The 23,593-nt window shown below is 41.3% G+C and overlaps 2 protein-coding genes across 11 annotated transcripts in view; both read left to right on the top strand.

The window, feature by feature from the left end:
* LOC135255907 (transmembrane protein 132C-like) overlaps positions 1-14,935 on the top strand; it is a 43,381-nt gene extending 28,446 nt beyond the window's left edge. For 2 of the 5 annotated variants that reach the window (XM_064337682.1, XM_064337684.1), the window contains exons 15-22: positions 107-427; positions 760-1,056; positions 2,359-4,542; positions 9,040-9,109; positions 9,634-9,957; positions 11,193-11,513; positions 11,808-12,104; positions 14,092-14,935. The gene's annotated coding sequence lies outside the window, so the exon portion shown is untranslated. Of the gene's footprint in view, positions 1-106; positions 428-759; positions 1,057-2,358; positions 4,543-9,039; positions 9,110-9,633; positions 9,958-10,075; positions 10,238-11,192; positions 11,514-11,807; positions 12,105-14,091 lie in introns of all 5 variants that reach the window. The other 3 variants (XM_064337683.1, XM_064337685.1, XM_064337686.1) reach the window with 3 other exon arrangements.
* Positions 4,549-23,593, top strand: part of LOC135255915 (CD276 antigen homolog) — a 105,574-nt gene continuing 86,529 nt past the window's right edge. The window contains exons 1-4 of one of the 6 annotated variants that reach the window (XM_064337717.1): positions 4,549-4,688; positions 19,666-19,735; positions 20,309-20,632; positions 21,289-21,609. In XM_064337717.1, the coding sequence (XP_064193787.1) occupies positions 19,693-19,735; positions 20,309-20,632; positions 21,289-21,609 (688 nt within the window). In that variant the 5' untranslated portion in view covers positions 4,549-4,688; positions 19,666-19,692. Of the gene's footprint in view, positions 4,689-15,176; positions 15,489-15,524; positions 15,633-19,665; positions 19,736-20,308; positions 20,633-21,288; positions 21,610-23,593 lie in introns of those variants that run through there. The other 5 variants (XM_064337713.1, XR_010330313.1, XM_064337728.1 and 2 more) reach the window with 5 other exon arrangements.

Genomic DNA, 23,593 nt, shown 5'->3' with positions numbered 1-23,593 from the left:
TGAGCTGTTCAATTCCTGTATGCCAGGAGTGCTTTGTAAATCTCTCTTTCTCTCTCTCCCCCTCTCTCCCTCTCTCTCTCTCTCTCTCTCTCTCTCTCTCTCTCAGTCCCATCAAGTGTTCCCGTAGAGATGGGAATGTCCGTCAGTCTTCCTTGCTTTGGGAACACTAATAATCGAGCGCATGCTGGTGATCTGGATATCCTCTGGAAGAGAGGTGGAGAGAACGTTTTTCAACTCCATAAGAACACCATCACATATCGGCCCGAGTTCGAGAACAGAGCTTCAGTTTCCCCAGAACAAGCCCTCTATGGACACATGTCTTTAACCATCAGACAGACACGGTTTTCAGATGAAGGCGACTATCAGTGCTTCTACAACAGTCCAAAAGAGAGGGGGAAACCAGGTTCTGTCAGACTCGTTGTTACAGGTAAAATTCACTTTAGATCTTCAGTTTTATAGGGGAGCTGATCAGCTCAGGTGTGTAAGTGTGTCAGATGTGTATTTATTTTTTCTTGTGGTAATTTTAATCAGGGCAAGTGTAACAATATTTCATAATTTAAATAAATATTCCATAATGTTCCTTGAATACGATGAAAAATGACTCCAGTAATTTTTTTCGATGACTTAATTTTCCCTGTATAATTATTACCTTTTTACATTAACAAGCTGACTGCTATTGATAATGTGTTCATATCCCCTGTAAATATACATGAAAGTGTAAAATATGCAAATATGTAAATGAATTCCCTGCCCTCACAGGCCACCCACCCCAGACCCTCACAGTGAAGGCCGGTGGTTTGCTCTCCATACCGCTCTATACCGCAGACCCAGTGAGGGTAACATTCAGTGCAGGCCTTGGTTCAGATGAGGTGCTGATGCTCGATGCAAATAAAGGCCCAGCCAGGTATGGGGAGCGTTGTGCTCAGAGATGTGAGCTTCTGGCCCAGAACTACACCCTTTTGCTGAGGAGTGTGACACTGGAGGATGCCGGAGTCTACAAGGTGACCCATCGTGAGACCAACAGGACTATCGGCTCTGTCTCTCTGCACGTCTCAGGTATGGTCCTCATCTTCAGATCTGTGTGTTTGCTCAGATGCAGGGCTCAGCATCTTATTGGTCCGCTCTGTTATTCCACTGAGTTACGGCCTTTGGGGATAATATGATGATAATAATATTAATATAAAATAAATAATGTAAAAATAATAAAATATTACTGATTAACGTCGTTACCCAACTTTTATTACACATTTGTGTTCTAAATTCTCACCTCTGTTAATTGTTATGGTTTGGCACCACTGGCAAGTGTAAGAGATGGTTAACTTAATTTAGCGCATTCGAGCCAATGCCTCAAATTTTATCATTATCGTCTTTTGTCCCCTTGAGTGCACTGTACACTAGAAACACAAAGCTTTAGCCATGATTTCTAAGATGTAGCTTAGTTTTATCTATTTTTAAGTATTTGTTTCCCCTAATTTCGGAATAAAACATTTATCAAACAATGTCTAAGGCCTCTCTAAAGCCTGGAAATGATTGGCAATGAGACAGACTGCTGTCTGGTGGGTATTTGCTTTTAATTAATCCACCGTTCCAACAGAATTAGCATAAAATGAGTATATTTTTACAATAACACTGAATTTACTTAATAGTATACCTGGCAGCAGAAAGACTGAAAAGGGCCTATAGCCTCAGTTTTCACCTTTATCTGTCTAATCTAATATTATTCTGGGTTCAGGCTGCCACTGTCTATGAAGCTGAAGGAAATATAAGAGCAGTGGCTTAAATGAGCGTAAAAGAAAATCACTATAGTCCCAGCCCTAGTAACAGAAGTCTACACCCTCCCCAGACCGACAGAGGATAGCACATCGAGCAGGACTGTGTGATACACACAGAGAATTGATATAATGACTAAATTGGAGAGAAAAATGGCAACAAATAAACAAATAAAACAATAGAACAAATAAATACATAACACCACCCTCCTCATAGCACATTTTCAACTCAAAGCCCTACATCCACAGTATCCTCCCATCTACGCTGGCACTTCCTGTTATATTGTTGGTTTACATAGTTACTTCAGTGCCTACTACTAATGTGCTACTACAGTTAGTCAGACTGCTAACTTTGCATCTGCTTGTTGTATGAACCTTTATGGAGGCACTTTTTATAAGTCCCTCTGCATGTTTGCTAAATGTAAATGGATTATAATTGTTATTGTTCTTGTTGTTATCTTTATTATTGTTGTTGTTATTATCATTGTTGTTGCTATTAATATTATTATTGTAGTCTTCCTGCCTGATTATTACCTGCTCTGCTGTATTTTTCCTTAATGAGTCCCTCTTTCTCCATGTTCCCTCTTAGCCCCTCCTCCCTCTGCTGGAGCAGTGGCTGGGACAGTGCTGGGAGTGCTGGGAGTGCTGGGAGTGCTGGGAGTGCTGGGTGTGCTGGGTGTGCTGCTGGTGTTGCAGGCTGGCAGTGCCCTTGCAGTCAGGAAGTACCTCCAAAAGCTAAGGCGAGCAAGCCTGCAATCCGTTACCAAAAGCCAATGCTCAAGATCAGAAGGACTCCAACAGCAGAGCAGCATGTGTTCTGATTCCTGACAGCCCTGAACCCCATCTCCCCGTGTCCAAATAGAATCCTTCTCCCTCTGAACCCCATCTCCCCGTGTCTGGAGCTGACGGGGCAGCTGCCAGTCTGCAGAGATGGCAGTATCAGGAGCAGACAGGGCAGCTGCCAGTCTGCAGGGTTGGCAGTACGATGAGCTGACGGGGCAGCTGCCAGTCTGCAGAGTTGGCAGTACCAGGAGAAAACAGGGCAGCCGCTAGTCTGCAGAGTTGGCAGTACCAGGAGCTGACGGGGCAGCTGCCAGTCTGCAGATTTGGCAGTACCAGGAGCAAACAGGGCAGCTGCCAGTCTGCAGGGTTGGCAGTACCAGGAGCAGACAGGGCAGCTGCCAGTCTGCAGGGTTGGCAGTGCCAGGAGAAGACAGTCTCCGGGCATCTGGTCGTCTGGTTGGTAGAGATGGCTCTCACCCTCCCCCTCATGGTCGACCCCCCTCCACATCTGGCTCCACCATGTCCCCATTGCTGCTGATGCAGAGGTTGTGGAGGAAGGCACATGTGGACACGACCACTGGCACAAAGGTAGACTTACGCTGGGATTAACTGAGTATCACTTGTGTGATTTAAAATTATTTTAATCCTTTTTAGTTTGAATGTTACTGTACTTTTAAGTTTTGTAAATTGCTCGTTTACGAATCAAGTACTGCATCTATGCATTGTGCTGTCTGTCGGCTTCACACTGGTGAAAAACATAAACATAACTGCGTATGCACTTTCTGTAAAGTATCGTAATCCTTATTTTGCAATGCTGTTTGAAAAAAAAATTCTGGGGTGGCTGGTAGAATTTGGTTAATAAAATAAAATAAAACTTTAAAAAGTTAATTTTCCACCCTCATTTAGTGGTTAGCTTCAGTAATATACCGAAGCACACATTTATAATTTATGGATTCACTAATAATTGACTTAATGACAATCTTTTTGTATTTTGCTTCATCTATCATGAAGCCTATCATGTAAATGACTGAAATATCTCTGAAATACTGAAATGTATTGAACATTTGTAATTAAACTATCAGTTGTTTCACCCAGAACATCTCAGAACATCTCATTGACAATGTATAGCTTCAAATATGCAATACCTTGAAATATAACTTGCTAACTAGCTGTGTACATTGGATTCATGTTCACACATCATTGCCAAGATGTTTTTTTCATGTAGCAGCCTCTCCTCCTCTGTGCCACATCATGTGTCCTTACCATTGAAATATATTATATATAAATATATTATATATAAACATATAAATATATGTATTCGTGTACTTTCTGTTTTTATGATTCTGCATTTCATCGTGATTTTACTTTAAATCTATTGGCTAATTAATTAACTTTTTTTGTATTTTTAATGGCATCATACATTTTTGTTTCAAGACAAAATTTTTGTTTTGTTTTTGTTCCTGCTGGTTTGATGTTACTTTGTTATCTTATTGGATTCAGTGATATTTACTCAGTCTTGGATGGTATGAGATGGGTTTAGAGAGTAAAGTCAACACTATTCAACAAATTTGACTGAAACTACTCATTGCAGCTAAATAAATAAATATTGACGTTCATACAAATGGATGATTGAGTTGAGGTCAAGTGCGGTCAAAGTCAAGTACCTGATGCATGTGAACATGTTGGTCTGCGGTGGTGTGCATTACCAAAGGAGAAAGCAACGGTCCTAACTCTGCTTTTACTTCATTTATTGTATCGATTTTCCTAAACCCTTCATTGTAATAAACAATTGTGTAGCCAACACACGACGGCGTCGGAGATCTCGGGTGAGAGCATTTGTGCGCAACATAAACACGGAAGTGCAAGAGAGGCGGAAGGTTTTTGCTATATACAACTCGACGAACGGTCCTGCTTTTGAGCTACCACTTACGGAAAACAATACGCCTGATTCCATGTAGAACGAGCGGCGGTAAAAACTTCAAAAAAACAAGTGAGTGAGCTAAAATGTGAAACTTTTTCACGAACATGCTAAAGGAAGCCAAGTGGGATTAATTAAAGTTCTCTGAATGCATGAACATAGGGGGTTTGGAAACCGAAAGTAACACCGAACTAGCATAAGAAAGTTCATGACCAAATGTGCGGCTTGTCATTGTTTTTATTATTATTACTGTTTGCCATGGTACACCAGCGATTATTATCTAGTTATATATTTTAGTTGGATTGGGTGGAGAGGCATTCGTAGTCTGAAGTCTCACGGTCAAGATCCGCGCAGGGCGGGTTCGGTCGTCTCCTGCGAACTCGCGAACTTGAGCTCGGAGCTCCCAGCTCGCCCTTGCCTCCTCTTGTGTTATCGTAAGCTACTTAAGTATTGGAGAAATATTATAATAAATTCCAATTGCAATGAGAATGTACACCATTGTAAGACGCAAACGGGAGGTTAAAGCTGCAGTAAGCAATTTTTATGTTTCAATATATTTTAGATAATTGTCAAGAGACCATTAGAAAACGTTCATTTGTGTGAAGGGATTTCAGTCTTGGGTAGTTTGTGTGCTGCTGTGGATGACTTGGGTGTTGATTCTGCCTCACACAGGTGGCATGAATAACATACTTTAAACTTATAATATAAAATAACTTATTGTAGTCGAGCGCCTGATCGACACGACAGCAATTCACGGACTATAAACTGGCACGCGTACGAACGACCTGTCATGGTTCTGTGGTCCTGTCTGTGTTTCCCTTGTTGGGCCGCCAGATGGCGGCACTTCTGTTTTGTGTCCTGCTTGTACCACGTTTAATGGTATTATTGTTTTCAATTGTTCAATTATTGGTTTTTGGTTGTCTCGTTTTCCCTTCCCTCTCTGTGGCCTGATTGTTCATGGTGCCCTCCTGTGTCTCGTCAGTGTCTGTTCTATTTAAGTTCCTTCTTCCTTGACTCAGGTGCTGGATCCTTGGTTGTGGTTTTGTGTGTGCTTCCGGTCATGTTCCTGCCCCATGTGTTCCTACCAAGGTTCTGTTTTCCACGTGTTTTGGACTTTTGGATTTCCTGTGTTCCCTGTGTTTTTGAAGTTTTACTTGGTGTTTTTGAAGAGTTGCCCTGCGAGGCCTTTTGTTCCCTTTGTCCTGTTTTAAGTAAAGTCTTTGTTTCAGTTACCTTTTGGAGTTTTGAGTTTTTCCCCCTCTGCGTTTGGGTCCTAACCCCCCACGCACCCTGACACGACCAGCAGCCATACTGTCACTCGAAAGTAGACTGGCACTTGGAACCGGAATTTCAACTCACTGAAACGCAGTAGTTAAAGTAACAAATGAAGTTGAAAAGACACTGTGTATGAAGGAAGTTATAGTGGTTATAGTGTACTTGATAAATGAAAAGCTTATGATTCCTTGTGGAAAGAGGGACTGTTGATGAAAACAAACGAAGATAAGTATTAATGGAAGGCTGAACACCTGGGTGAAATAATTACTATCAAATTGATAATGAAGTACTACACGGGGGTCCTATTAGTCCCATACTATTTAACATTATGATTAATAAATGTCTCTGAGAACACTGGTATTGAGGTACAATCATCACAGTTGGCGTGTGATGGAGCCATTTGGAAAAGGGAAAAAAATACCTTGATTGTCCTGGAAATTTACCTTAGTATTCAGAAAGCCATAGATAATGTTGAAAAACTGTCATATGATTGGGGATTCAAACTCTCTGTGACAGAATCAGGTGACATGCCTTTCACAAGAAAATGTAATATAACATGGATGTTATATAATAATCATTGGAGAGGGTGAAAGACTTTAAATACTTAAGATTGTCGCTTGATTAAAAATATACACAGAAAAATCATATAAATCCTATAGAGACTAAAAGCAAAAAGGAAAAATTAAACCTTGTGAGATGTGTTTCTGGATATGACTGGGGCATGAACAAAGAGTCACTGCTGAATGTCTGTCTCTAATGAGATCTGCCACTGATTATTCTTGTGTAATATATGGAGCAGCAACTAATTCTGCACCAGAAACCATTGACTGAGTACAGTGCAGAGCACAAAGTACTGGTGCAACTAGAACAACTCCCATAAATGCTTAACTTATCGAAATTAGTGAATTACCTCTACACTTAAGGAGAACTGAGTGATCGTTGGCATACCGGGTTAAACTGCAAGGAACAGAAAAGGGAGATGTTGCATCAGTGGGGCTCCAAAATGGGAATACTGGGAATACTTGGAATGCACAGGGATAGGATTTGGGTGGACTATAGGCCAAAAAATAGAATATTGTGTAATGAATAAAATTTGATACAGCCCTACCGTGGTGTTAGGTAATGTACCTCCATGGATATATCCTGACCCTAAAAATAGACTTGCAATTAAGCAGAAAAAAAGAGTTGTCAGAGAGGCAAATTCATAAAATTGAATATATAGTGGAAATGTATCTAAAGAACAGATATTACAACTACTTGATCTACACAGATGGTTCTAAAGACCCAAGTGATGGACATGTAGGTGCTGGTGTGTGTATCCCAGAATCAGATTCAAGTATACGCAAAATAATTTCTAACCGCTTATCAGTGTACACAGCAGAAATAATAGCTGTAATTTTACCCTGCAATGGGTGTAAAACCAGACAGAGTGGTAATCTGTTCAGACTCCACTGCTGCAATTTTAAGTTCAACCTGAGCCCAAACGTTCAGACGCAACCTGCTAACCTATCAGTGTTCGCGTTAAACCTCCCACGATTGGGCATAGATGTAGATTTCTGTTGCATTTCTGCTCATGTTGGACTTCAAGCATAGTGTTGTGAGGTTTACTCAGATGAATGGAGTTTCAACAACCAATCAGAATTCGAGATGTCAGTAGAGCCCAACTTATTAAAATAACACGGACACGACAACAGTTTAGAAATAAAGAATATACATTTATTGGTTATGATAATGAGTTGGTAACAGGTTAATTGAAAACAATAATTTGTGTAATATGATGAATAAGAATATACGAGGAAATGATGATTTTGCAATGGCTAAACGTAAGAGGCTGGCAGTACTACCATTTAACGAAGGCTCGCGTTATTGGTTAGTGATACGCTACGCTATGTTACTCGGTTAATTCGTTACATTAGTCACATAAACTACAAGGTCAAGGAATTTGCTATTCCACACCAACATACGCACAACAAACAAAACACAACAACAAACAGCAATAAAATAACCTAAACAGGTATTTAAAATTTTATTCTATGCTATATTTTGATGTCAGTGTCAAAGTTATTAAGTTTTTTGATGACTTTTATGCTCAAAAGTCACTGACACGACGGAACCCCATGTGCGATCTCTGTAATGTGATTGGTTTACTATTTTATTATTTTGGCCACGCAAACATATGATTGGCTTGCGGTATTGGAGCAGTCAATGAAATGTGAACAGATAGACCATTGAATACTGTGTTAATGTTTAAGCTTGTTAATCGAGCTCCCCATTACTCCAAAAAGGGGGTGTTCCTTGCAAGCTGATGCTTAATTGACCACGCAGAGAGTTTATTGCAGGGTCACAAGAGGGAAGGGACAGGCACATACTTCCTTGGTTGACCAAAAAGCCTGGGAGCCAGAGGCCCCAAAGTTCCTGTGTATAGTTATGCATTCTTACAGTAGAAAATGGATGATAAAATGGATAAACGAGCTCTGAAATTGAACAGTGAGGCTGAGGCAACATCACTAATAAAACACAGCAACAAATGCAGGATATGCCTTCCAAGGGTTGGGAATATTACAAGATACAGAGATTTGTTAAAGTAAAATCATACAGGAAGACGCAGGAGAGAAGATGTTACTCTCTCTTGGCTTAGATTTGGACTCACAGGATTAAATGCAACACTTTATATCATAAGAGAGCGTCTGATAAAAGTGAGATATGTAAATGTACAGAAAACGTAGAACATGTGCTCTTAGAATGCAAGAAATACGATGCTGAAAGAGACTTTGTGGAAGGATGGGTGAAATTGGCAGAGAATGGAGCATCAAAGGATTGCTGGAGATTGGGGATAAACAGTGGGAGTTAAACAGGGCGTTATTTAAACAATGAAAATAGAGGGTTAATATATATAATGTAAATCAATAATGTAATCAGCATGGTACTACACACTTTGTTACAGTAGGTGGCAAGATGTGCCTTTACACAAGTTTACAACCCGCCATTAAGCCAAAGACAAGCAACTCACAAAAACTTAAACACTCTTCCAAAATTTCAACATGCAGCCTTTCAGCACGCAACCATAACTAACACGTGAAATCTTCTACACCCAACCAAATTTTCACGGTGTGAAAGGTTTTGTTAAGGGTTTGTCTTCAGCCAGACTATCAGAGCTAGCCAGCTGAGCCACAGCGGAGAAGAGACGTCTCTTCCTGCTTCTGTTGTGATTTACTAGAGAGTCCGTTTCAAAGTCACAGTGGCAATTAAGGAAATTTCACATATGTTCTTTTTCCTCCAACATTACATTTTCAGATCTTTCAGTAACAATCCCTGCCGGACATGAGAATTACAAGTTTTGGCGTCCTTCTTGGGCTTCTGTTGGGTGAGTAACTTTGGCTACAAATACTGATCAGGTACAAAATCTGATAAGGTACAATAAGTATTGCTCTTAACGAGAGTGACTCACATAGCATTTACACTTCATCCATTTATGCAGCTGGATATATACTGATACCTGTATATACGGTACAATGGCAGTGCCCTACTTGGAAATTGGACCTGTGACCTTCAGGTTACAAGACCAGCTCCTTATCCATCATACTACACTGCCGTCTTAATTATGTTGAGACCAAGACTTACAGCGGCCAGCTTCTGGGTGATGGTCTGGAGCATATTCCTTATGGAGCGGACCGTCTCCCAGTTAGAGGCCAGGTAAACGAACGCCTCCAGGACTGTTCGTACAGGCTACATACATGCATTTTGCATAAATAAAGGTTTGTGGTTTCACAAGGTCTGATGAGTCGTTTAAGGCAGATTAGATGAGAGACATTTCAAAACCGGCACCAGGTAGCTCTGTAATTGATGGGAGAAGTGGGGAATTGAAAACTATCGTTCTCCCTCTCCCAGCCTCACCAGCATCTCCAAGCCGTGTGGATTTATTTGGGAATGTCGGCGATTCCCTCACTCTCCCCTGCCATGGAGACCCCAGCAGGGATGTGGAGTGGCGGTTTCAGCAGTATGGGCACCCTGAGTGGCTGCTCGTGACCGAACTCCACACCGGATCCTTTTCCCCAGGAGGCGGCTTCCAGGGACGGGTGGAATCCTCCCACCTAACAGACCCAGGAAACTACAGCCTCACCTTCAGTCCTGTGGTGTACAATGACATAGGTATTTACAAGTGCCAGTACAAGGATGAGACCTTTCTTTCAGTTGTGAAACTAGAAATTGGAGGTAAGTGCATGTCACCTTTTTTCCTACAGATTTAGTGCACGTTTTTGTGTTTATAAATTTGATAGGCCAAGAAGGTTTTTTTTTTTTTGTCAAAGGATATTACTGTTATTATTCTTAGGGTTGTTGTTGGGGGGACAGGATGATTCCAGTCTGTATAAAACCCACAAGCCTTGGGTGGTATGCAGTAGACAGCATATGCTGCATCAGGGCCTTCATCTACCTCAAGCAACATGGTTGTGGTGAATGGGTGCGTGAATGAGAGTGGCTGGAGCACAATTCGGTGAGCAATTTACAATCTTTTTTTCCCCTTCCTTTATTCTACACTGGTGAGCTTTTTCCAAAAATTGCACTCTTTTCTTCTCTGATTTTCTGTTAAACACCGTTAAAAGTAGTTGGGAATTTAAGAGAACAGTCAGCCAGCTTTGCTGGGGGTGAACAGCTAATGCGGCGGCATGGCATCAAAGCCGCCCCGAGTGTACCTTGTTCAGTAGAGGAGTGTACATTAGCTGTTGCGGAGGTGGTTGGACACGGGTCTATTAAGTTTGCATCGAGAACGAATAAAAGGCATTGTGATGTTTTTAGATAACATTGACGAAGTAAACACTGTAGTTGAACACGGAATTGTAATTAAAGAAACTTTTACTGTGGTTCTTCCTCTCGTCAATCCAGCGAGAAGGATCACGTTGTCAAATATGCTGCCGATGGTAACAAACGAAATGTTAACACAGGCTTTATCTAGGCATGGAAAATTAGTCACGCCAATAAAAACACTACATGGTGGCTTTTAAAACATGTCATGTCCTTTAGAAGACAGGTGTACATGATATTAAACGCCGATGCAGATCACTTCGCTATGTCTTTTAATTTTCGGATTGATAATTTTGACTACACCGTATATGCAACGTCTGACAACTTTAAGTGTTTTGTGTGCAAAGGGGAAGGTCATCTATGTCGCCTTTTTTCCTACAGATTTAGTGCACGTTTTTGTGTTTAGAAATTTGATAGGCCAAGAAGTTGTTTTTTTTTGTCAAGGGATATTACTGTTATTATTCTTAGGGTTGTTGTTGGGGGGACAGGATCATTCTAGTCGGTATAAAACTCACAAGCTTTGGGTGGTATGCAGTAGACAGCATATGCTGCATCAGGGCCTTCATCTACCCCAGGCAACATGGTTGAGCTGTTAAATTCCTGTATGCCACGAGTGCTTTGTAAATCTCTCTCTCTCTCTCTCTCAGTCCCATCAGGTGTTCTCATAGTCATGGGAATGTCCGTCAGTCTTCCTTGCTTTGGGAATATTAAGAAACACACGAGTGCTGGTGATCTGGATATCCTCTGGAAGAGAGGCGGAGAGAACGTTTACCAGCTCCATAAGAACACCATCTCATATGGGCCCGGGTTCAAGAACAGAGCTTCAGTTTCCCCAGAACAAGCCCTCCATGGAAACCTCACTTTAACCATCAGACAGGCACGGTTTTCAGATGAAGGCAACTACCAGTGCTTCTACAACAGTCCTAGAGTGAGGGGGAACCCAGATTCTGCCAGACTCACTGTTACAGGTAAAATTCAATCTTCAGTTTTATGGAGGGGACAAGCAGCTTTTGTTTATTTTTTCTTATATTACTTTTAATCAGTGGAAACATAAAAATATTTCATAATTTACAGAAATATTGCGTAATGTACCTCGGATTTGCTGAAAGATGACACCAGTCATTTTTGCATGCCATAATTTTTCCTTGTATCATTTTTACCTTTTTACATGATCAAGCTGACTGCAGTTCATAATGTGTTCATATACCCTGTAAATATGCATGAAAATATGAAATATGTAAATGAATTCCCTGCCCTCACAGGCCACCCACCCCAGACCCTCACAGTGAAGGCCGGTGGTTTGCTCTCCATACCGCTCTATACCGCAGACCCAGTGAGGGTAACATTCAGTGCAGGCCTTGGTTCAGATGAGGTGCTGATGCTCGATGCAAATAAAGGCCCAGCCAGGTATGGGGAGCATTGTGCTCAGAGATGTGAGCTTCTGGCCCAGAACTACACCCTTTTGCTGAAGAGTGTGACACTGGAGGATGCTGGAGTCTACAAGGTGACCGATCCTGAGACCAACAAGACCATCAGCTCAGTCTCTGTGCGAGTCTCAGGTATGGTCCTCCTCTTCAGATCTGTGTGTTTGTGCAGATACAGGGCTCAGCATCTTATTGGTCCACTCTGTTATTTCACTTATGTTATGGCTGCTGCAAGCCATTGGGATAATAATGGAAATAATACTAATATACAGTATATATTATATATAATAATAAAAAAGGCTGATTAAAGCAGTTACACATGACCTTTATTAAGCATTTGTGTTCTTAGTTATTCTCTCTTAATTGTTTTGTTTTGGAAGCACTGGCAAGTGTAAGAGATGATTAACTTCATTTAGCACATTTATTTTCCACAGTGCCTCATGTATGATTGTCATTCTCTGTCCCTTTAAGCACAGGAGACACAAAGGTAGAGGTTTTAGTTTTAGTAGAGGTTTAGAGGTTTAAGATGTTGCCTGGCTTTGTCTATTTTTATGTCTTCTTTTCCCAGAACTGCTAGATAAAACATTTGTCAAACAATGTCTGTTGCCCATCAGTCTACTAAATCCTGACAATTATTGGAAAGAAGATTGATTCCTTTTTGATTAGACTACAATTCACTTGGAATGTGCATAAAATGAGTATTTTCACAATACTGTTGAATTTACTGAAATGTATCGGCCTATAGACTACCTGGCTCCAGTATGAAGATGGCCTGCTGAAGCCTTTAGTGTAGGGTTTCACCTCTATCTGGCCACAAATCACTGTACTGGTTTTTCTGTCTGTAAAGTAAAGCTGGAGAAATTGCTCTGATGCTTTTAAGCTTTTTTGTTGCACATAAAATTTCCAAGGAAAGAGCCGTGGCTTAACTGAGAGTAAAAGAATGTCACTATAGCCCCCCCCCCCCCCATCCTCATAACAGAACCATGTAAATCTGGAAAAACTTCCCCCCTGTCCCCTTTCTTGATCTTGTCTTGACCTCTCTGCTGCGTTTGATACAGTTGATCCTGATGGTGACCCTGGCCCACAAACTGGTATCTCGGCAATTTCAACGGGGTATGCTTATCCTACCCCATGGCAGGGCTGTATGACAGAAACCCACTGCCTTAGCTCTTAGTGCAGGAGTTCCCCAGGGGTCAATACCAGAGTCCTGCTACCTTAACCCTTTGTACTAGAGTTCCGCAGGGGTCCATCCTCGGCCTCACCTGTTTTCCTTCTGCACGCTCTTGTCTCAGTAGCATAGCTTCTCCTATCACTGCTGTGCTGTGTTGAGCTCACAGAGTCATGTCTCTGTTCTCCATCCACGGATGTGCAGATTTCCTCACACAACAAGTCTGTCTTGTCATATTTCCAACTGGATGCTCTCAACTTCAACATCTACTTACCCCCATCTCTATTACCCTTGGCATTACAATGGTATCTGCATTCTGGAGTGCTAAGGATCAGCGCATTTCCAGATAGTGAGCTGTTGCTGAGAGCTGCTGATTCCTCCCCACACCCTACAGCAGCAGAATCAGTCCTTTGATGGTTATCAGCCCTACCCAGCTCATTGTGCAGGCCCTGGTGCTGTGTGAGTGAAGTACTGGGCCTCTCTCCCTGCTGGTACAGAACACAGCTCCTTTCCTCTGTCATCACCTGATCTACCTGCCTGTTACTCCTCTGCTCACCGCTCCACTGCTCACCTGGCTAATGGTGCAGCCCTGGATGTTTTGCTTTACATCAAGGACCACAATGGAAATAAGCTTTCAAATTTTTTTGTGCCAAAGCAAGGCTCCGTCTTTTGTTTTTCAGATAGAACAATAAAATAAATAACACCACCCTCCTCAAAGCACATTTTCTACTGAAACCACTACATCCACACTCCCACCTATGCTGGCACTTCCTGTTATATAGTTGGTTTACATAGTTACTTCAGTACCTAATACTAATGGGCATTTTTGTAAGTCCCTCAGGATGTTTGCTAAATGTATTATTATTGTTATTAATATTATTTTTGTAGTCTTCCTGCCTGATTATTACCTGCTCTGCTCCATTTCTCCTAAATGAGTCCCTCTTTCCCTCTTAGCCCCTCCTCTCTGTGCTGGAGCAGTGGCTGGGACAGTGCTGGGAGTGGTGGGAGTGCTGGTGCTGCTGGTGTTGGGGGCCTTTGCTTTCTGGAAGTACCTCAAAAAGCGAAAGCCAGCAAAGCCTGCAGTCCAAGCAACTGAAGTTCTGATTGAGGTCAGAACGGATCCAACAGCAGAGGAGCAACACAGTGGACAAGAGGAAGGCTCACTCTAAATCCCCCCCCCCCTTTTTTTCATGATACTTGTTACATGTTGCCCCATCCCAGCACTTTTTGGTAAATTGTATTTGTCCTAATACTGTAGCTTATTCTTCTGCCTAGTTGGCTTTGCAGAGGTTAGGTCTGAATAGTGTTCACTGTGTGAACTAAACTGTGTTCTTGGCTAGAAATAGCTGTACAAAATAAGTGTTGTACCTTACTGAACCTGTGTTTAATGGTTGTCTATGACCATGAAATGCACTTTTTGTACGTCGCTTTGGATAAAAGCGTCTGCCAAATAAATGTAATGTAATGAAGGCAGGAGCTGACTATCTGGTGAGCCTAGAGAATCTGTGCTTTTGTGCCCATTTGTGACTTTTTCATTTTTAAACAGTTTTTTGCTGTTTTTGTCAGTGCTGCATTTGCCCTCTTTACATGTCAGTGTGCATTCCCTGCAGTGACTCTGTCAAAGCAGCAGCACAGATCCAACCTTCCTCTGTTCAGCACTGTAGGGTACTGACGTGAGCAAATGTAAATGAGCTACTGCTTTATTCATGTACTTTCTGTTTTTATGATTCTGGATGCATGTCATCGTGATTTTACTTTAAGTCTATTGGTTAATTAATAAACTATTTTGTATTTTAAATGACATCAGTCTTTTTTGTTTCAAGATCTAACTCATGCTGGTTTGTTAACTTTGTTGGCTTACTGGATTCAGTGATATTTACTCAGTCTTTGGAGATGGCTTTAGACAGGCAACTTAACACAATTCAACAAATGTGTATGAAACTATTAAATGTAGCTATAAACATATTATGACATTCATAAAAATAAATTATTGAGTTGAGGTCAAATGCGGTCAAAGTCAAGTACCTGATGCATGTGAACATGTTGGTCTGCGGTGGTGTGCATTACCAAAGGAGAAAGCAACGGTCCTAACTCTGCTTTTACTTCATTCACTGCATGAAGTTTCCTAAAACTTTCATTGTAATAAACAATTGTGTAGTCAACACACGACGGCGTCGGAGATCTCGGGTGAGAGCAGTTGTGCGCAACATAAACACGGAAGTGCAAGAGAGGCGGAAGGTTTTTGCTATATACAACTCGGTGAACGGTCCTGCTTTTGAGCTACCACTTACGGAAACCAATACGCCTCATTCCATGTAGAACGAGCGGCGGTAAAAACTTCAAAAAAACAAGTGAGTGAGCTAAAATGTGAAACTTTTTCACGAACATGCTAAAGGAAGCCAAGTTGGATTAATTAAAGTTCTCTGAATGCATGAACATAGGGGGTTTGGAAACCGAAAGTAACCGAACTAGCATAAGAAAGTTCATGACCAAATGTGCGGCTTGTCATTGTTTTTATTATTATTACTGTTTTCCATAGTACACCAGCGATTATTATCTAGTTATATATTTTAGTTGGATTGGGTGGAGAGGCATTCGTAGTCTGAAGTCTCACGGTCAAGATCCGCGCAGGGCGTGTTCGGTGGTCTCCTGCGAACTCGCGAACTTGAGCTCGGAGCTCCCAGCTGGCCCTTGCCTCCTCTTGTGTTATCGTAAGCTACTTCAGTATTGGAGAAATGTTATAATTAATTCCATTTGCAATGAGAATGTACACCATTGTAAGACGCAAACGGGAGGTTAAAGCTGGAGTAAGCAATTTTTATGTTTCAATATATTTTAGATAATTGTCAAGAGACCATTAGAAAACGTTCATTTGTGTGAAGGGATTTCAGTCTTGGGTAGTTTGTGTGCTGCTGTGGATGACTTGGGTGTTGATTCTGCCTCACACAGGTGGCATGAATAACATACTTCCCTTATTGTAGTCGTGCGCCTCATCGACACGACAGCAATTCACGGACTATAAACTGGCCCGCGTACGAACGACCTGTCATGGTTCTGTGGTCCTGTCTGTGTTTCCCTTGTTGGGCCGCCAGATGGCGGCACTTCTGTTTTGTGTCCTGCTTGTACCACGTTTAATGGTATTATTGTTTTCAATTGTTCAATTATTGGTTTTTGGTTGTTTCGTTTTCCCTTCCCTCTCTGTGGCCTGATTGTTCATGGTGCCCTCCTGTGTCTCGTCAGTGTCTGTCCTATTTAAGTTCCTTCTTCCTTGACTCAGGTGCTGGATCCTTGGTTGTGGTTTTGTGTGTGCGTGCTTCCGGTCATGTTCCTGTCCCATGTGTTCCTGCCAAGGTTCTGTTTTCCATGTGTTTTGGACTTTTGGATTTCCTGTGTTCCCTGTGTTTTTGGAGTTTTCCTTTGTGTTGGTGAAGAGTTGCCCTGCGAGGCCTTGTGTTCCCTTTTGTCCTGTTTTAAGTAAAGTCTTTGTTTCAATTACCATTTGGAGTTTTGAGTTTTCCCCCCTCTGCGTTTGGGTCCTAACCCACGCACGCACCCTGACACGACCAGCAGCCGTACTGTCACTCCAAAGTAGACTGGCACTTGGAACCGGTGTGTGATGGAGCCATTTGGAAAAGGGAAAAAAATACCTTGATTGTCCTGGAAATTTACCTCAGTATTCAGAAAGCCATAGATAATGTTGAAAAACTGTCATATGATTGGGGATTCAAACTCTCTGTGGCGGAATCAGGCGACATGCCTTTCACAAGAATATGCAATATAATATGGATGTTATATAATAATCATTGGAGAGGGTGAAAGACTTTAAATACTTAAGATGGTGGCTTGATTAAAAATATACACAGAAAAATCATATAAATCCTATAGAGACTAAAAGGAAAAAGGAAAAATTAAACCTTGTGAGATGTGTTTCTGGATATGACTTTGCATGACAAAGAGTCAGTGCTGCATATCTGTCTCTAATGAGATCTGCCGCTGATTATTCTTGTGTAATATATGGAGCAGCAACTAACTCTGCATCAGAAACCATTGACTGAGTACAGTGCAGAGCACTAAGTACAGGTGCATCTAGAACAACTCCCATAAATGATTAACTTATCGAAATTGGTGAATTATCTCTACACTTAAGGAGAACTGAGTGATCGTTGGCATACTGGGTTAAACTGCAAGGAACAGAAAAGGGAGATGTTGCATCAGTGGGGCTCCAAAATGGCTGGGAATGGGGATACTGGGAATACCCGGAATGTGCATGGAGAGGATTTGGGTGGACTGTGGGCCAAAAAATAGAATATTGTGTAATGAATAAAATTTGATACAGCCCTACCGTGGTGTTAGGTAATGTACCTCCATGGATATATCCTGACCCTAAAAATAGACTTGCAATTAAGCAGAAAAAAAGAGTTGTCAGAGAGGCAAATTCATTAAATTGAATATATAATGGAAATGTATCTAAAAAACAGATATTACAACTACTTGGTCTACACAGATGGTTCTAAAGACCCAAGTGATGGACATGTAGGTGCTGGTGTGTGTATCCCAGAATCAGATTCAAGTATATGCAAAATAATTTCTAACCGCTTATCAGTGTACACAGCAGAAATAATAGCCGTAATTTTACCCTGCAATGGGTGTAAAACCAGACAGAGTGGTAATCTGTTCAGACTCCACTTCTGCAATATTAAGCTCAACCTGAGCCCAAACGTTCAGACGCAACCTGTTAACCTATCAGTGTTTGCGTTAAACCTCCCACGATTGGGCATAGATGTAGATTTCTGTTGCATTTCTGCTCATGTTGGACTTCAAGCATAGTGTTGTGAGGTTTACTCAGATGAATGGAGTTTCAACAACCAATCAGAATTTGAGATGTCAGTATAGCCCAACTTATAGATTTAACACGGACACGACAACAGTTTAGAAATAAAGAATATACATTAATTGGTTATGATAATGAGTTGGTAACAGGTTAATTGAAAACAATAATTTGTGTAATATGATGAATAAGAATATTCGAGGAAATTATGATTTTGCAATGGCTAAACATAAGAGGCTGGCACTACTACCATTTAACGAAGGTTCGCGTTATTGGTTACTGATACGCTACACTATGTTACTCGGTTAATTCGTTACATTAGTCACATAAACTACAAGGTCAAGGAATTTGCTATTCCACACCAACATACACATAACAAACAAAACACAGCAACAAACAGCAATAAAATAACCTAAACAGGTATTTAAAATTTTATTCTATGCTATACTTTGATGTCAGTGTCAAAGTTATTAAGTTTTTTGATTACTTTTATGCTCAAAAGTCACTGACACGACGGAACCCCACGTGCGATCTCTGTAATGTGATTGGTTTACTATTTTATTATTTTGGCCACGCAAACATTTGATTGGCTTGCGGTATTGGAGCAGTCAATGAAATGTGAACAGATAGACCATTGATTACTGTGTTAATGTTTAAGCTTGTTAATCGAGCTCCCCATTACTCCAAAAAGGGGGTGTTCCTTGCAAGCTGATGCTTAATTGACCACGCAGAGAGTTTATTGCAGGGTCACAAGAGGGAAGGGACAGGCACATACTTCCTTGGTTGACCAAAAAGCCTGGGAGCCAGAGGCCCCAAAGTTCCTGTGTATAGTTATGCATTCTTACAGTAGAAAATGGATGATAAAATGGATAAACAAGCTCTGAAATTGAACAGTGAGGGTGAGGCAACATCACTAATAAAACACAGCAACAAATGCAGGATATGCCTTCCAAGGGTTGGGAATATTACAAGATACAGAGATTTGTTAAAGTAAAATCATACAGGAAGACGCAGGAGAGAAGATGTTACTCTCTCTTGGCTTAGATTTGGACACACAGGATTAAATGCAACACTTTATATCATAAGAGAGCATCTGATAAATGTGAGATATGTAAATGTACAGAAAACGTAGAACGTGCTCTTAGAATGCAAGAAATACGATGCTGAAAGAGAGACTTTGTGGAAGGATGGGTGAAATTGGCAGAGAATGGAGCATCAAAGGATTGTTGGAGATTGGGGATAAACAGTGGGAGTTAAACAGGGCGTTATTTAAACAATGAAAATAGAGGGTTAATATATATAATGTAAATCAATAATGTAATCAGCATGGTACTACACACTTTGTTACAGTAGGTGGCAAGATGTGCCTTTACACAAGTTTACAACCCGCCATTAAGCCAAAGACAAGCAACTCACAAAAACTTTAACACTCTTCCAAAATTTCAACATGCAGCCTTTCAGCATGCAACCATCACCAACATGTGAAATCTTCTACACCCAACCAAATTTTCACGGTGTGAAAGGTTTTGTTAAGGGTTTGTCTTCAGCCAGACTATCAGAGCTAGCCAGCTGAGCCACAGCGGAGAAGAGACGTCTCTTCCTGCTTCTGTTGTGATTTACTAGAGAGTCCGTTTCAAAGTCACAGTGGCAATTAAGGAAATTTCACATATGTTCTTTTTCTTCCAACATTACATTTTCAGATCTTTCAGTAACAATCCCTGCCGGACATGAGAATGACAAGTTTTGGCGTCCTTCTTGGGCTTCTGTTGGGTGAGTAACTTTGGCCACAAATACTGATCAGATACAACATCTGATAAGGTACAATAAGTATTGTACCTTATCAGAGCTGTGTTTTGTAGTTGTTCCATTACATTAGCAGACGCTCTTAACGAGAGTGACTCACATAGCATTTACACTTCATCCATTTATGCAGCTGGATGTATACTGATACCTGCATATACGGTACAATGGCAGTGCCCTACTTGGAAATTGAACCTGTGACCTTCAGGTTACAAGACCAGCTCCTTATCCATCATACTACACTGCCGTCTTAATTATGTTGAGACCAAGACTTACAGCGGCCAGCTTCTGGCTGATAGTCTGGAGCATATTCCTGACGGAGCGGACCGTCTCCCAGTTAGAGGCCAGGTAAACGAACACCTCCAGGACTGTTCGTACAGGCTACATACATACATTTTGCATAAATAAAGGTCTGTGGTTTCACAAGGTCTGATGAGTCGTTTAAGGCAGATTAGATGAGAGACATTTCAAAACCGGCACCAGGTAGCTCTGTAATTGATGGGAGAAGTGGGGAATTGAAAACTATCGTTCTCCCTCTCCCAGCCTCGCCAGCATCTCCAAGCCGTGTGGATTTATCTGGGAATGTCGGCGATTCCCTCACTCTCCCCTGCCATGGAGACCCCAGCAGGGATGTGGAGTGGCGGTTTCAGCAGTATGAGTATCCTGACTGGCTCCTTGTGGCCGAACTCCACACCGGATCCTTTTCCCCAGGAAACGACTTCCAGGGACGGGTGGAATCCTTCCACCTAACAGAGCCAGGAAACTACAGCCTCACCCTCAGTCCTGTGGTTTACAGTGACCTCGGCATTTACACATGCCAGTACAAGGATAAGACCATTCTTTCAGTTGTGAAACTAGAAATTGGAGGTAAGTGCATGTCGCCTTTTTTCCTACAGATTTAGTGCACGTTTTTTGTGTTTATGGATTTGATAGGCCAAAAAGGTTTTTTTTTTCAAAGGATATTACTGTTATTATTCTTAGGGTTGTTGTTGGGGGGACAGGATCATTCTAGTCTGTATAAAACCCACAAGCCTTGGGTGGTATGCAGTAGACAGCATATGCTGCATCAGGGCCTTCATCTACCTCAAGCAACATGGTTGAGCTGTTCAATTCCTGTATGCCAGGAGTGCTTTGTAAATCTCTCTTTCAAATTCAAATTCAAATTCAAATTCAAAATGCTTTATTGGCATGAAATACACTTGTACTTATTGCCAAAACGTACACGTAGAAACAGGAATAAGAAACATGAAATACAAACAACATTGTGGTAACGACAACAATGCAATCAACAGTGTGGCAATGGCCACAGCGGGTAGGATATACAACAACAACAACAACAATAACAATAATTTAAAAAAAAATAATAATAATAATTATTATTATTATTATAATAGTAATAATAATAATAATGTAAAAAAAACAAAAATAAAAATAAAAAGATAGAAATTAATAAATAATTAAAATAAATATATTTGTGGTGGTCAACCAGTGTCCCTCAGATTATTTCTCTCTTTCTCTCTCAGCCCCATCAGGTGTTCTCATAGCCATGGGAATGTCCGTCAGTCTTCCTTGCTTTGGGATCACTAATAATCGAGCGCGTGCTGGTGATCTGGATATCCTCTGGAAGAGAGGTGGAGAGAACGTTTTTCAACTCCATAAGAACACCATCACATATGGACCCGAGTTCGAGAACAGAGCTTCAGTTTCCCCAGAACAAGCCCTCTATGGAAACATGTCTTTAACCATCAGAGAGACACGGTTTTCAGATGAAGGCGACTATCAGTGCTTCTACAACAGTCCAAAAGAGAGGGGGAAACCAGATTCTGTCAGACTCGTTGTTACAGGTAAAATTCACTTTAGATCTTCAGTTTTATAGGGGAGCTGATCAGCTCAGGTGTGTAAGTGTGTCAGATGTGTATTTATTTTTTCTTGTGGTAATTTTAATCAGAGCGAGTGTAACAATATTTCATAATTTAAAGAAATATTACATAATGTTCCTTGAATATGATGAAAAATGACTCCAGTAATTTTTTGGATGACTTAATTTTCCCTGTATAATTAATACCTTTTTACATTAACAAGCTGACTGCTATTGATAATGTGTTCATATCCCCTGTAAATGTACATGAAAGTGTAAAATATGCAAATATGTAAATGAGTTCCCTGCCCTCACAGGCCACCCACCCCAGAACCTCACAGTGAAGGCCGGTGGTTTGCTCTCCATACCGCTCTATGCCGCAGACCCAGTGAGGGTAACATTCAGTGCAGGCCTTGGTTCAGATGAGGTGCTGATGCTCGATGCAAATAAAGGCCCAGCCAGGTATGGGGAGCGTTGTGTTCAGAGATGTGAGCTTCTGGCCCAGAACTACACCCTTTTGCTGAGGAGTGTGACAATGGAGGATGCTGGAGTCTACAAGGTGACCGATCCTGAGACCAACAGGATCATCAGCTCTGTCTCTGTGCAAGTCTCAGGTATGGTCCTCCTCTTCACATCTGTGTGTTTGTGCAGATGCAGGGCTCAGCATCCTATTGGTCCACTCTGTTATTCCACTGAGTTATGGCCTTTGGGAAAATAAAGATGATAATAATAATATTAATATAAAATAAATAATGTAAAAATAATAAAATATTACTGATTAAAGTCATTACCCAACTTTTATTACACATTTGTGTACTAAATTCTCACCTCTGTTAATTGTTTTGGTTTGGCACCACTGGCAAGTGTAAGAGATGGTTAACTTAATTTAGCGCATCCGAGCCAATGCCTCAAATTTTATCATTATCGTCTTTTGTCCCCTTGAGTGCACTGTACACTAGAAGCACAAAGCTTTAGCCATGATTTCTAAGATGTAGCTTAGTTTTATCTATTTTTAAGTATTTGTTTCCCCTAATTTCTGAGTGAAACATTTATCAAACAATGTCTAAGGCCTCTCTAAAGCCTGGAAATGATTGGCAATGAGACAGACTGCTGTCTGGTGGGTATTTGCTTTTAATTAATCCACAATTCCAACAGAATTAGCATAAAATGAGTATATTTTTACAATAACACTGAATTTACTTAATAGTATACCTGGCAGCAGAAAGACTGAAAAGGGCCTATAGCCTCAGTTTTCACCTTTATCTGTCTAATCTAATATTATTTTGGGTTCAGGCTGCCACTGTCTATGAAGCTGAAGGAAATGCTCTGTAATGCCTTTAAGCGGGTTTGCACAAAGGAAATATAAGAGCAGTGGCTTAAATGAGCATAAAAGAAAATCACTATAGTCTCAGCCCTAGTAACAGAATCATGCAGATCTGCAAAAACTGCCTCCTTGTCCTGTCTTGACCTCTCTTTTGCATTTGATGGTAACCCTGGCCCACAAAGCAGTATCTCAGGTATTTCCAACAGGAGATTCTTTTTTGCTTTAGTGCAGGAGTACCCTATGGGTCAATACCAGAGTCCTACTGCCTTAACCCTTTGTACTGGAGTTCCCCAGGGCTCCATCTCAGAGTCCCACTGCCTTAGTGCTTAGTGCAGGAGTTCCCCAGGGCTCCATCTCAGAGTCCCACTGCCTTAGTGCTTAGTGCAGGAAGGGGCGACATAGCTCAGGAGGTAAGACCGATTGTCTGGCAGTCGGAGGGTTGCCGGTTCAAACCCCGCCCTGGGTGTGTCGAAGTGTCCTTGTGTCCTTGAGCAAGACACCTAACCCCTAATCCCTAACTGCTCTGGCGAATGAGAGGCATCAATTGTAAAGCGCTTTGGATAAAAGCGCTATATAAATGCAGTCCATTTACCATTTACCTTAGCGCTTAGTGCAGGAGTTCCCCAGGGCTCCATCTCAGAGTCCC

Source organism: Anguilla rostrata, chromosome 5 (assembly GCF_018555375.3).
Source record: "Anguilla rostrata isolate EN2019 chromosome 5, ASM1855537v3, whole genome shotgun sequence".
In the NCBI taxonomy this organism is placed as follows: Eukaryota; Metazoa; Chordata; class Actinopteri; order Anguilliformes; family Anguillidae; genus Anguilla; species Anguilla rostrata.
This window is presented reverse-complemented; position numbering and strand designations above follow the sequence as displayed.